We start from the raw sequence: 13687 nt of genomic DNA, 5'->3' as shown, positions 1-13687 counted from the left end.
ATGGTGAATTCTATACTTGCTTAGAAAGTGTACAACCATCTTCAAATAATATCTCAAATAATGAGTGTAATATTTCTTCCTCACATCACCCCATTTCTGTGACTTCCCTTCATAGTTACAACTTCACCTTCAATCCTCTGGGTCACTGGAGACCAAACTTCATGCCTTCAAATCAACACAACAAAATGCTGGAAGAACTCAGCAAGCCAGGCAGCATCTATCGGGAAAAGTACAGTCGACGTTTTGGGCCGAGACCCTTCAGCAGGACTGGAGGGAAAAAAGCTGAGGAGTAGATTTAAAAGGTGGGGAGAATGGGAGAGAGAAATTCCAGGTGATAGGTGAAATCTGGAGGAGGAGGGATGAAGTAAAGAGCTTTGGTTGAACTCTGTCTTTTTGTGTGCTTCCCCCTAACTGTCAGTCTGTGGTTTTGTATTGCCATGTGCTCCTGTCTCCTGTCTCCACTCCCCGCTCTACTCCAGCCCCTGTATTCTGTCTGTCTGTATCTTGTTTTAAGGCGGTTGGCATCCAGATTAATGGTTCATTACCGCCACCCTCTGCTCCAGAATGTGCACTAGACATACATTCTAAATCCCTTCACCCAATCGCGTGCGTGCACACACAGACACACACACATATATACAAACCTACACTTCACCCTCCCATCTTTGACTATCCTAGTATCCTATTCCTGTTTATTCGTCATATCCTATAAAAAAACCCCTGTACCCCTTAAAAACGCTAAAAATACCTGGACTTGTGCTCTCTCACCCATGCCCAGCAACCCTTTTAATGTGCATTCCTGCATCCCCAACTCCCTTAATTTATTTCTCATCATCTCTCTCTGTATCCCATACTTCCTGAAAGACAAAACTACATGTTCTACTGACTCCTCTTCCTGACATTACTCACACAATCCTGTCTGGTATTTCCCTATCATTTTCAATGTTTTGTTTACTGCACAATGCCCCAGCCTTAACCTAGTCCACACAATTTCCTCTCTTCTGTTTCCATTACCTACCCTAGTAACTGCAACACTCTTTTGTATTTGATATAAATGCCTCCCTTTCCCCTCCCTGTCCCATCTTTCTTGCCACATTCGGTTGATATTTTCCCAGATTACACACTTAACCTCTGCTTTACTGATACTAATGTGCATTTCCACATTTTCTTTCTTTAACGCCCTCTTTGCCAACTCATCCACCCTCTCATTCCCCTTCACCCCTACATGTGCTGGAACCCATAGAAATTTTACCTGACCTCCCTGATTTGCAATTCTTGTAACTACCTGAAGGACTTCATAAAGTACATCTTGCCGACTGTTTGTGTGAAAAGACCTTAAACTTGCTAGAACTGAGGATGAATCTGAACATATCAATGCTTTGGCTTGTCCGGCTTTCTGCACCCATTGCAATGCAACCAACACTGCCAGCATCTCCACTGTAAACACCCCTAATTTATTAGATGTTCTTCTGCTGATTCCAATTTCTTTTGCTGGTATTACCACCCCAAACCCTGTCACTCCTGTTTCAGGTTCCTTCGCACCATCCGTATAAATGTGAGTATAATCACTATACTTTTCCATCACATGACAGTTAAATGCATTTACCAAATCTGTTTTATATCTTTCTTTCCTTTTTACCTCTAACAAATGCCAGTCTATGTCAGGCCATACAAGCTTCCATGGAGCTACAACCGGATAAACTACTGAAGGACTTATCCTCAGATCAAACACTCCACATTCTTTCGCGATATCATTCCCTACCCGACTAAAGGTATCCCTCTGAAACCTCCCATTTTCCCAGCACTCCTGCAACACTCCTTTAGTAGGGTGAGAATCATTGTGCCCCTGCAAGTTAGCCCAGTAGTTTGCCATCAGTTGCATCCTTCTTAGTTCCAAAGGCATTATTCCCATTTCTACCTGTAGGGCTGACACTGGTGACGTTTTAAAAGCCCCACTGCACACTCTCAAGGCCTGAGCCTGAATCACATCCAGTTTCCTTATAAGAGACCTAGCTGCTGATCCATATACTAAATTTTCATATATCCAATACAGATCTCACTAAAGCCACATACATTCTCTTCAAAGCTGAACAACTTGCTCCCCATTCCCTACCAGTCAAACATCTCATCACATTTATTACTTTTTTACATTTCTCCTCAACTTTCCTGATATGGTCTGCCCATGTTAATCGTGAATCAAATATAACTCCCAGAAATTTAAATGATGTAACCCTTTCTAATTCAACCCCATACATCCTTAACTTCTTCCCTACCTCAACCCTTTTCCTGGTTAAAAAAAAAACAGTTTGAGTTTTATCTACTGAAAATCTACATCCCCAATCATAACCCCACTCCACCACTTCATCAATTGCTTCTTGTAGTTTCCTGATTATATGGTCCATGTTCCTGCCTCTTTTCCACAAGGCCCCATCATCTGCAAACAGTGACCTACCTATATCCACTGGTACCTTTGTGAAGACATCATTGATCATGATGATGAAAAGTAATGGGCTAATCACACTACCTTGAGGTGTGCCATTTTCCACTATGTACTGTTTTGATAATTCTGATCCAATCCGAACTTGAAATTTTCTACCAAACAAAAAATCTTTAATCCAATTAAAAACTCTCCCACCAACCCCCATCTTGTGCAGTTTAATTAATAATCCTTCCTTCCACATCATATCATAGGCTTTTTCAATGTCAAAGAACACTGCCACTACTGACTCTTTATTTGCCTGGGCCTTCCTTATTTCAGTCTCTACCATTATCACTGAGTCCATGGAATTCCTTTCCTTTCTAAAACCACTCTGATAACTTGCCAGCATTCCCCTTTTCTCAAGCTCATATGATAACCTTTCTGTTATCATCCTTTCCATTATCTTACATATACTTGATGTTAATGCAATTGGTCTGTAGCTAGTGGGTTTTGACAGATCCTTGCCAGGCTTCCTTATTGGAATTACTACTGCTTCTTTCCATGCACTTGGTAATCTTCCCTCCTCCCACACTCTGTTATAAAAATGCAGCAACTTCAAGAGCGCTCCTCCTCCTAGATTTTTTAGCATCACGGAGCATATCAGATCCTTCCCTGGGGAGGTTGGTCTCAATCTCTTAATTGCTCTCACCATTTCTGCTAATGTAAATGGATCATCAATTATATCATCTATTCCTTCTGCTTAACTGCAGTGACGGCCATGCAGGGGAAAGGCGCCGCCGCACCGCGTCCACTGGCGGATGGGGCGAGGCCCAGGTGGGCACGGGTTGAGGGCCTCCGAGGTGGCCACGCGGCTCCACGTGGGAGGCAGCCACATGGCACGGAGGGCTCCAGGGTCTGCACTTAGGGGGACATAGAGGGTTCAGGCCAGCCCCTGTATTACTGAGTACTCTGTCTCTTATCTGCTCATTATTAACTGTATTACTGCCACCTGTGTCTCATTGTGCTCCACCTATCATCTGCCTCTGTTTATTGCTCAGTGTATTTCAGTCCTGTGTTTTCACTTCTGTTGCCAGATTGTGCCAGTAAATTTTCTTGAGCCTTTCTAGCATTTGTCTCTGTACTCTGTCCTTCTGAATATCGACTCTGCCTGTTTCCTGATTCTGGTTTTTGGATTTCTCTGTATGTTTTGATCTCTGCCTGAACTTTGATGCTGACTTTGCTTGTACCTTGGAATTTGTTACTCAATTAATATCACTGTGTGCACAGCATTGGGTCCCTGCTCCAATGTCCTGACACAGGAGGTTGATAGGTGAAAGAGACAGAAGGCCATGGAAGGAAGAAAATGGGTGAATGAGCACCAAGGGAGGCAATATGTTGAAAAGGAGCTAAGGTGAGGGAGGGAAAAGGGGATGGGAAATGGTGAAGTGGGGGGACATTATGGGAAATTTGAGAAATCGATGTTCACGCCATCAGGTTGGAGGCAACCCAAACGGAATATAAGGTGTTGTTCCTTGAACCTAAGTGTGGCCTCATCATGACAGTGAAGGAGGCCATGGATGGACATATGGGAATAGGAAGTGAAATTAAAATGGGTGGCCACTGGGAGATTCCACTTGGTCTGGCAGCTGAAGCGTAGATGCTTTGCGAAGTGGTCTCCCAACCTATGTTGGGTCTCACCAATATGGAGAAGGACACAGTATATGGCCAAACACAGTATATGACCCCAACAGACTCACAGGTGAAGTGTCACCTCACCTGGAAGAACTGTTTAGGGTCTTGAATGGTATCACAGGTGAGGCAATAATGCCTTCTCTCCCCTCCCCACCCCCTGCACTCTTTAAATCTACTCCTCAGTTTTTTTTTCTCTCCAGTCCTGCCAAAGGGTTTTGGCCCAAAATGTCAACTGTACTTTTTTTCCATAGATGCTGCCTGGCCTACTCAGTTCCTCCAGCATTTTGTGTGTGTTGCTCGGAGTTCCAGCATCTGCAGATTTTGGAGTCCTGACGAAGGGTCTCGGCCTGAAACATCGACTGTACCTCTTCCTAGAGATGCTGCCTGGCTTGCTGCGTTCACTAGCAACGTTGATGTGTGTTGCTTGAATTTCCAGCATCTGCAGAATTCCTGTTATCTGCAGATTTTTCCTTGTTTGTCTTCAAATCAAGCTAGATTTGAATTCAGAACCCAGAAGTAAAGAGCTCAATTTCTAGTCTGCAGAACCAAGTATAAAACAAAATAATTTATTGTTTATTCATATTAATGTGTACTTATGATTAATACAACTAAGTTGAAATTTAAGACATTAATAAAATGCCAAGTTTTCTTACCAAACATTCAAAACTACATCACTATAAACCATGGAGGATTTAGGATTAGAAAGAATGAATATTCCTCAAATCATGCACCAGCTCAACTTGGAAATTCATCACTAGTATTTCATGATTGCTGTATATAAATCCCATAGCTTCCTGTCTAACAGCACCATTGGAGGACCTTCAGAGAAATGAGCAGCAGCTGAAGATGATGGCTTCCATCACCTTTTCAAGAGCAGATAGGGACAGGCAATAAATGCTTGCCTTGCAGGTAATGCCCAGGTCCAAAAAGTGAATATAAAGGGTTCAAATTATTAACTATTGAATGATATATAATTACTATTATGAAAAACCAATCACCTACCCAGCTGCTCAGCCAGATGTTTCCCTTTTTCAGCAGGAATTACACGCTCATCTGCCATGTCACATTTATTTCCAACAAGGATGACTTGTGCATTATCCCATGAGTACGTTTTGATTTGGGTTGCCCTGTTTCAAAAGCAATGGAAATTAGCAGAGATCTGCAGGCGTATTCTCCAAGAACATGTGTATGAAATATATTACAGCATCTGATGTAATATTTTTGGCACATTTGTAAATTTGACATTAGAGAAATGCAACATTGATTTACGAGCAACTTGAGGAGAGAAACACAGTGAAAAGAGACTACACTGGAGATAATAAGGGGAAATGGATAATATTGAAGCACAGAGAACGGGAAAGGTCAAGGAGAAAATTAATAGATATTGGAATATACTGGAAGTCAATAGAAATTATTCTTTCAATGATTAGTGAATATATCATTCAATTGGCCTTGTTTTATGTTTTGTCAAGTTTTGATAATTAAGTGAACAAGTAGTAAGACAGGATCTACAAATTGATGGTCAGCGAACAATTTTGAGATTATTTTATTCAATTTGTTATCAAGAAGAGGCCACAGTCTGAATGTATATGGTCTAAATAGGAACAAGGTAAATAGTTAAGTTACAGGTCATCTATTGTTTCAGAGCATACCAGAACAGGTTCAGGAGCCCAAATTACGTTCTTCATTGACATGTTTACGCTACAATTTGGTTATCATTTCCAGCCAGGCCTGCCACTCTGTCACTGATAAGATGGCCAATAAAGGACAGACTCCCGGTACCTGAGCCAACAGGAAACTGGAGGTCATGGCATCTTCCTCATCAAACTCAGTTTTGAAGAACCACTTCACCTCCCTTCCAGGAGCATCTATCAACTACCTTTGACCCCCAGCTTTAGCCTACAAGTCTCTGAACTTTGCTTACTGTATCACCATTGCCCTCCCTCTGGCTCAGATTTCTTATCAAATCAGCTTAAGCTCAGTTAAGCTTAACAAACTGACCAAACTAAAGCACTCTGCATGCAAGAAAAGATCAGAAAAATTTTAACTACTAAGAAAGCTCTCTTTCTAAATATGTTTTATTAAAAAGGCGCTATTATATTTCTTTCAATATATTGTATTCTTTATGTTGCCACTTTTGTATTTTTGTCTCATGAAGTTCAATGCTCCAATTTCCACTCTTCTTTCAGAGGTGCAACAGTGTGTAGGGAGTTCACATTAATAAGTCAATACAGCTTGAGTACAATCCCACAGGCAATTCACTCCAGGGTATTTAACATATGTTTTATTTTGACATACTAATTTAGGTCAATTAGAAATTAAAATAATGTAATAAAATGTGCAAAACTATATATTATTGTTCATATATAAGAGGGCTCTTAAAATCTAATAAGGAAGATCTATTTAAAGATAAAAATGCTTCATGGCTCAATCATAATTCCTTTTTATTTGTATTTGTGTTGCAAATATCTTAAGATATTTCTCTACAATCATTCGGTGGTTCATAATCTAACATAGTGTTTGATAATCTTACTACTATACATTCTGGCACAAATATTTTTAGCTAGATATTTAATATCTTATATTGCTTTTTGCTTCATATTTGAATACAAATAAAAATAGTTATCACAATGTAGCTGAAGACAAGTTAAAGTTTAATTCCCAAGTTCAGTAAGTTGGACTATTGACCTCACAATCTACCTTGTTATGATCTTGCACTTTATTGTTTACCTGCACTGCACTTTCTCTGTAGCTGTTACACTATTCTGCATTGTTATTGGTTTATTTTGTTCTGTCTCAATGCACAGTGTAATGTTCTGATCTATATGAACAGCATACAAGAAAACTTTTTCATTGTATCTTGGAACATGTGACAATAATAAAAATAATCAATTTGGTCAGTAAATTATATTATGAAATACTTTTTAAATACAATTACAACATTTTTAATGAATGATTCTTTTCAGTTTTTGTGAGAAGATGGTTCTGCTTGTCTTGTACCAGCAGAAAACATCTCACATTAGTTATGCCAGGCATTCCCAACCTGGGTCCACGGACCCTTGCTTAATGGTATTGGTCTATGGCATAAAAAAAGGCTGGGAACGTCTGAGTTATGCCAAAGTGCAGAAACAACTGTGAGTAATTTGTATTATGTGGTGAACACATACCTATTACAGATGATACAGTAATGACAAACCCTGAAATCACCCAGCAAAGTATTCAGTTGCAAAAGGCTCTGCACCATCTTCTCAAGGGTCAATTAAAGATGGACAATAAATACTAGCCTTAAAAGACCCAGATTTTTAAAAATTCCACAATCAAGGGACTACCCGATGAAGGAATTTGCTATAATCTTGAGTCTTTTTTAATCCATACAGATAGATACAGATCATTTGGGGTCTTCTAGTTTGCTGAAATCCTAGACTTTCTGATTTTTCCTGTCCAGTCATTTTGTTAAGTGGTGGCAGGCATTCTAATGAGTCAAACAACAGGAATTCTGCAGATGCTAGAAATTCAAGCAACACACATAAAAGTTGCTGGTGAACGCAGCAGGCCAGGCAGCATCTCTAGGAAGAGGTGCAGTCGATGTTTCAGGCCGAGACCCTTCGTCAGGACTAACTGAAGGAAGAGTGAGTAAGGGATTTGAAAGTTGGAGGGGGAGGGGGAGATCCAAAATGATAGGAGAAGACAGGAGGGGGAGGGATAGAGCCAAGAGCTGGACAGGTGATAGGCAAAGGGGATACGAGAGGATCATGGGACAGGAAGTCTGGGAAGAAAGACGGGGGGGGGGACCCAGAGGATGGGCAAGGGGTATATTCAGAGGGACAGAGGGAAAAAAGGAGAGTGAGAGAAAGAATGTGTGTATAAAAATAAGTAACAGATGGGGTACGAGGGGGAGGTGGGGCATTAGCGGAAGTTAGAGAAGTCAATGTTCATGCCATCAGGTTGGAGGCTACCCAGACGGAATATAAGGTGTTGTTCCTCCAACCTGAGTGTGGCTTCATCTTTACAGTAGAGGAGGCCATGGATAGACATGTCAGAATGGGAATGGGATGTGGAATTAAAATGTGTGGCCACTGGGAGATCCTGCTTTCTCTGGCGGACAGAGTGTAGATATTCAGCAAAGCGGTCTCCCAGTCTGCGTCGGGTCTCGCCAATATATAAAAGGCCACATCGGGAGCACCGGACACAGTATATCACCCCAGCCGACTCACAGGTGAAGTGTTGCCTCACCTGGAAGGACTGTTTGGGGCCCTGAATGGTGGTAAGGGAGGAAGTGTAAGGGCATGTGTAGCACTTGTTCCACTTACACGGATAAGTGCCAGGAGGGAGATCAGTGGGGAGGGATGGGGGGGATGAATGGACAAGGGAGTTGTGTAGGGAGCGATCCCTGCGGAATGTGGGGGAGGGGGGAGGGAAAGGTGTGCTTAGTGGTGGGATCCCGTTGGAGGTTAACACTTCTCATGCTCTTAAACTTTTCGATGATTTTAAGTTCCCTGGCCCCCACCGCTTTATTTTCACCATGGATGTCCAGTCCCTATATACTTCCATCCCCCATCAGGAAGGTCTCAAAGCTCTACGCTTCTTTTTGGATTCCAGACCTAATCAGTTACCCTCTACCACCACTCTGCTCCGTCTAGCGGAATTAGTCCTTACTCTTAATAATTTCTCCTTTGGCTCCTCCCACTTCCTCCAAACTAAAGGTGTAGCTATGGGCACCCGTATGGGTCCTAGCTATGCCTGCCTTTTTGTTGGCTTTGTGGAACAATCTATGTCCGGTGCCTATTCTGGTATCTGTCCCCCACTTTTCCTTCGCTACATCGACGACTGCATTGGCGCTGCCACCTGCACGCATGCAGAACTCGTTGACTTTATTAACTTTGCCTCCAACTTTCACCCTGCCCTCAAATTTACCTGGTCCATTTCCGACACCTCCCTCCCCTTTCTAGATCTTTCTGTCTATGTCTCTGGAGACAGCTTATCCACTGATGTCTACTATAAGCCTACTGACTCTCACAGTTATCTGGGCTATTCCTCTTCTCACCCTGTCTCTTGCAAAAACGCCATCCCCTTCTCGCAATTCCTCCGTCTCCGCCGCATCTGCTCTCAGGATGAGGCTTTTCATTCTAGGACGAGGGAGATGTCTTCCTTTTTTAAAGAAAGGGGCTTCCCTTCCTCCACTATCAACTCTGCTCTTAAACGCATCTCCCCCATTTCACGTACATCTGCTCTCACTCCATCCTCCCGCCACCCCACTAGGAATAGGGTTCCCCTGGTCCTCACCTACCACCCCACCAGCCTCCGGGTCCAACATATTATTCTCCGTAACTTCCACCACCTCCAACGGGATCCCACCACTAAGCACATCTTTCCCTCCCCGCCTCTCTCTGCATTCCGCAGGGATCGCTCCCTACGCAACTCCCTTGTCCATTCGTCCCCCCCATCCCTCCCCACTGATCTCCCTCCTGGCACTTATCCGTGTAAGCGGAACAAGTGCTACACATGCCCTTACACTTCCTCCCTTACCACCATTCAGGGCCCCAAACAGTCCTTCCAGGTGAGGCAACACTTCACCTGTGAGTCGGCTGGGGTGATATACTGCATCCGGTGCTCCCGATGTGGCCTTTTATATATTGGCGAGACCCGACGCAGACTGGGAGACCGCTTTGCTGAACATCTACGCTCTGTCCGCCAGAGAAAGCAGGATCTCCCAGTGGCCACACATTTTAATTCCACATCCCATTCCCATTCTGACATGTCTATCCACGGCCTCCCCTACTGTAAAGATGAAACCACACTCAGGTTGGAGGAACAACACCTTATATTCCGTCTGGGTAGCCTCCAACCTGATGGCATGAACATCGACTTCTCTAACTTCCGCTAATGCCCCACCTCCCCCTCGTACCCCATCTGTTACTTATTTTTATACACACATTCTTTCTCTCATTCTCCTTTTTCTCCCTCTGTCCCTCTGAATATACCCCTTGCCCATCCTCTGGGTCTCCCCCCCTTGTCTGTCTTCCCAGACCTCCTGCCCCATGATCCTCTCGTATCCCTTTTGCCTATCACCTGTCCAGCTCTTGGCTCCATCCCTCCCCCTCCTGTCTTCTTCTATCATTTTGGATCTCCCCCTCCCCCTCCAACTTTCAAATCCCTTACTCACTCTTCCTTCAGTTAGTCCTGACGAAGGGTCCCGGCCTGAAACATTGACTGCACCTCTTCCTAGAGATGCTGCCTGGCCTTATTCTAATGAGTCTGCATTTTAATTAACCACTGTCCGAGGGAAGTAAATCAGGATTGGAACAAGCAAAGGTGACAGACCGGCTTTGTTTCCAAATGAGACTTCTATGCTCAATTTGACCATCAAAACATGGAGGAATCACCACAAACTCCCACATCCCCTGATGATCGTATGATTTCAGTCTCTGAGACTGACATGCGAGCAAACTGCAGGAGGGTGAACTCACAAAAAGCACTTGGCCCTGATGGGGTACCTGGCCAAGTGCAAAAGACCAGTGGTGGTCACTGGCTGGAGTGTTTACTAAGATCTTTGACTCTTGCTTCAGTAGTCTGAGGAACCCATTTGCTTCGAGCAGGCTTCAATTATACCAGTGCCCAAGAAGAGCATGGTGAATTGTCTCAATGACTATCACCCAGCAGCACTTAGATCCACTGTGATGAAGTGTTTTGAGAGGTTGGTGACAAAACATATTAACTCCTGCTTGAGAAGCGACTTAGATCCGCTCGAATTTGTCTACCGGAGCAACAGGTCCACAGCAGATGCCATCTCATTGGCTCTTCACTCAACCCTGGAACATCAGAGGATCTGAGATTGAGAGGGTCAGCAACCTTAAATTCCTTGGTGTTATTATTTCGAAGGACCTGTCCAGGGCCCAGTAGGAAAGTGCAACTACAAAGAAAGCATAGTAGCACCTCTACGAATTTGCGGAGATTTGGCATGACATCTAAAACTTTAACAAACTTTATACGTGTGCAGTGGAGAGTATTTTGACTGATTGTTTCACAACTTAGTACAGAAAATCCTACAGGAAGCAGTGGATATGGCCCAGTCCATAATGGGTAAAGCCCTCACTACCATTGAGCACATCTACATGCAACACTGTCCAAGCAGCATCCATCATCAGGAACCCTCACCACCAAGGACATGCTCTCTTCTCACTGCTGCCATCAAGAAGGTACAGGAGCCTCAGGACTCACACCACCAGGTTCAGGAACAGTTACTTCCCCTCAACCATCAGGCTCTTGAACCAATGGGGATAACTTCACTCAACTTCACTTGCCTCATCATGGAAAGATTCCCACAACCAATGGACTCGCTTTCAAGGACTCTTCATCTCATGTTCTTGATATTTATTGCTTATTTATTATTATTATTTTCTTTCTTTTTGTATTTGCAGTTTGTTGTCTTCTGCACTCTGGTTGAACACCCAAGTTGGAGAATCTTTCACTTCTGTTATGATTATTAATCTGTAGACAGCCATAGTTGGGCGCTTAACATTGAAGGATACGCTTTATATCGAAAGGACAGGCAGGAAGGCATAGGCGGTGGTGTGGCTCTGTTGGTAAGAGATGGAATTATATCTTTAGAAAGAGGTGTTGAACCTTTGTGGATGGGGTTAAGAAACTGCAAGGGTAAAAAAAACCATTATGGGAATCATATATAGGCCTTCAAATAGTAGGCAGGATATGGGATTGAGATTGCGAAGGGAGCTGGAAAAGGCATGTATTAAGGGTAATGACACAATTGTAATAGGGTACTTCAATATCCAAGGTGATTGGGAAAATCAGGTTGGTGTCAGATCGCAAGAGAGGGAATTCATTGAATGCCTATGAGATGCTTGTGCTTTTAGAGCAGCTTGTGCTGAGCCGACTTGGGGAAAGGCCATCTTAGATTGGGTGTTGTGTGATAACCCAGATCTTATTAGGGAGTTTAACGTAAAGGGACCATGAAGGGGCAGTGATCATAATACTATTGAATTCATACTGCATAAGTCACGTGTATCAGTATTGCAATGGAATACAGGGAATTACAGAGGCATGACAGAGGAGCTTGCCCAGGTGGATCGGAGGAGGATACTGGCAGGGATGACAGCAGATGACTGAAGTTTCTGGGAATAGTTCAGAAGGTGCAGGATAGATATGTCCCACAGAAGTTGTTCTCAAATGGCAAGAGTAGGCAACCGTGGCTGACAAGGGAAGTTAAGGACTGCATAAAAGCCAACAAAAGGGCATATAAAGTAGCAAAAGTGAGTGGGAAGTTGGATGATTGTGAAGCTTTTAAAATCCAACAAAAGGCAACTAAAAATGCTACAAGAAGGGAAAAGATGAAATATGAGGGCAAACTAGCCAATAAAGCAGGATACTAAAAGGGAGGTGAGAGTTGATATTGGACCATTGGAAAATTAGGCTGGTAAGGTAGTAATGGGGGACAAGGAAATGGCAGATGAACTTAAAGAGTACTTTGCATCGGTCTTCATGGTGGAAGACACTAGCAGTGTGCCAGAAATCCATTTGTGTCAGGGAGCTGGAGTGAGTGCCATTGCTATTACAAAGGGAAAATGGAAAAGCAAATTCAAAGGTCTTAAGATGGCTAAGTCACCTGGTCCAGATGCACTACATCCCAAAGTCCTGAGAGAGGTTGCTGAAGAGATAACGGATGCATTGGTCATGATCTTTCAAGAATCACTTGATTCTGGCATGGTCTCAGAGGAATGGAAGATTGCAAATTTCACTCCACTCTTTCAAAAGGGAGGAAGGCAAAAGAAAGGAAATTATTGGCCAATTAGCCTAAACTCAGTGGTTGGGAAAGTGTTGGAGTCTATCATCAAGGATGGGGTTTCAAGGTATTTGGAGCCTAACGAGAACATAAATCAAAGTCAGTATGGTTTCTGTGAAGGGATATCTTGCCTGACAAATCTGTTAAGAGTTCTTTGAGGAAGTAACAAGCACGGTGGACTAAGGACAGGCAGTGGATGTCATTTACTTGGATTTTCAGAAGGCATTTGGTAAGATGCCACATATGAGGCTGCTTAACAGGATAAAATCCTATGGCATTACAGGAAAGATACTGGCATGGATAGAGGAATAGCTGACAGGCAGGAGGCTGCAAGTGGGAATAAAGGGAGCCTTTTCTGGTTGGCTGCCAGTGACTAGTGGTGTTTCTCAGGGGTCAGGATTGGGACCACTACATTTCACATTGTTTGTCAATGATTTGGATAATGGAATTGATGGCTTTGTTGCAAAGTTTGCAGATGTTACAAAGTTAGGTGGGGGGGTAGGTAGTGCTGAGGAAACAATACAATTACAGAAAGACAGACAAATTGGGAGAATGGGCAAAAATATGGCAGATGGAATACAGTGTTGGGAAATGTATGGCAATGCATTTTGGTAAAAGGAACAACTGTACTGACTATTATCTACAAGGGGAGAAGATTCAAACATCAGAGGTGAAGGGGGATTTAGGAGTGCTCCTGCAAGACTCCTAGAAGGTGAGGTCTGTGGTAAAGAAGGCAAGTGCAATTTTGGCATCTATTCCAAGGGGAATAGAATATAGAA

General features: G+C 43.2%; 1 protein-coding gene across 1 annotated transcript in view; it reads right to left on the bottom strand.

Annotated features, from left to right (window-relative positions):
- LOC140205895 (ras-related protein Rab-3C-like) overlaps window positions 1-13687 on the bottom strand; it is a 131617-nt gene that overhangs the window by 9660 nt on the left and 108270 nt on the right. The window contains exon 4 of the mRNA XM_072273751.1: window positions 5114-5238. Within this exon, the coding sequence (XP_072129852.1) occupies window positions 5114-5238 (125 nt within the window). The remainder of the gene's footprint in view (window positions 1-5113; window positions 5239-13687) is intronic.

This window comes from Mobula birostris, chromosome 12 (assembly GCF_030028105.1).
Source record: "Mobula birostris isolate sMobBir1 chromosome 12, sMobBir1.hap1, whole genome shotgun sequence".
In the NCBI taxonomy this organism is placed as follows: domain Eukaryota; kingdom Metazoa; phylum Chordata; class Chondrichthyes; order Myliobatiformes; family Myliobatidae; genus Mobula; species Mobula birostris.
The sequence above is the reverse complement of the archived record's forward strand: the minus strand, read 5'-3'. Positions and strand labels throughout refer to the sequence as shown.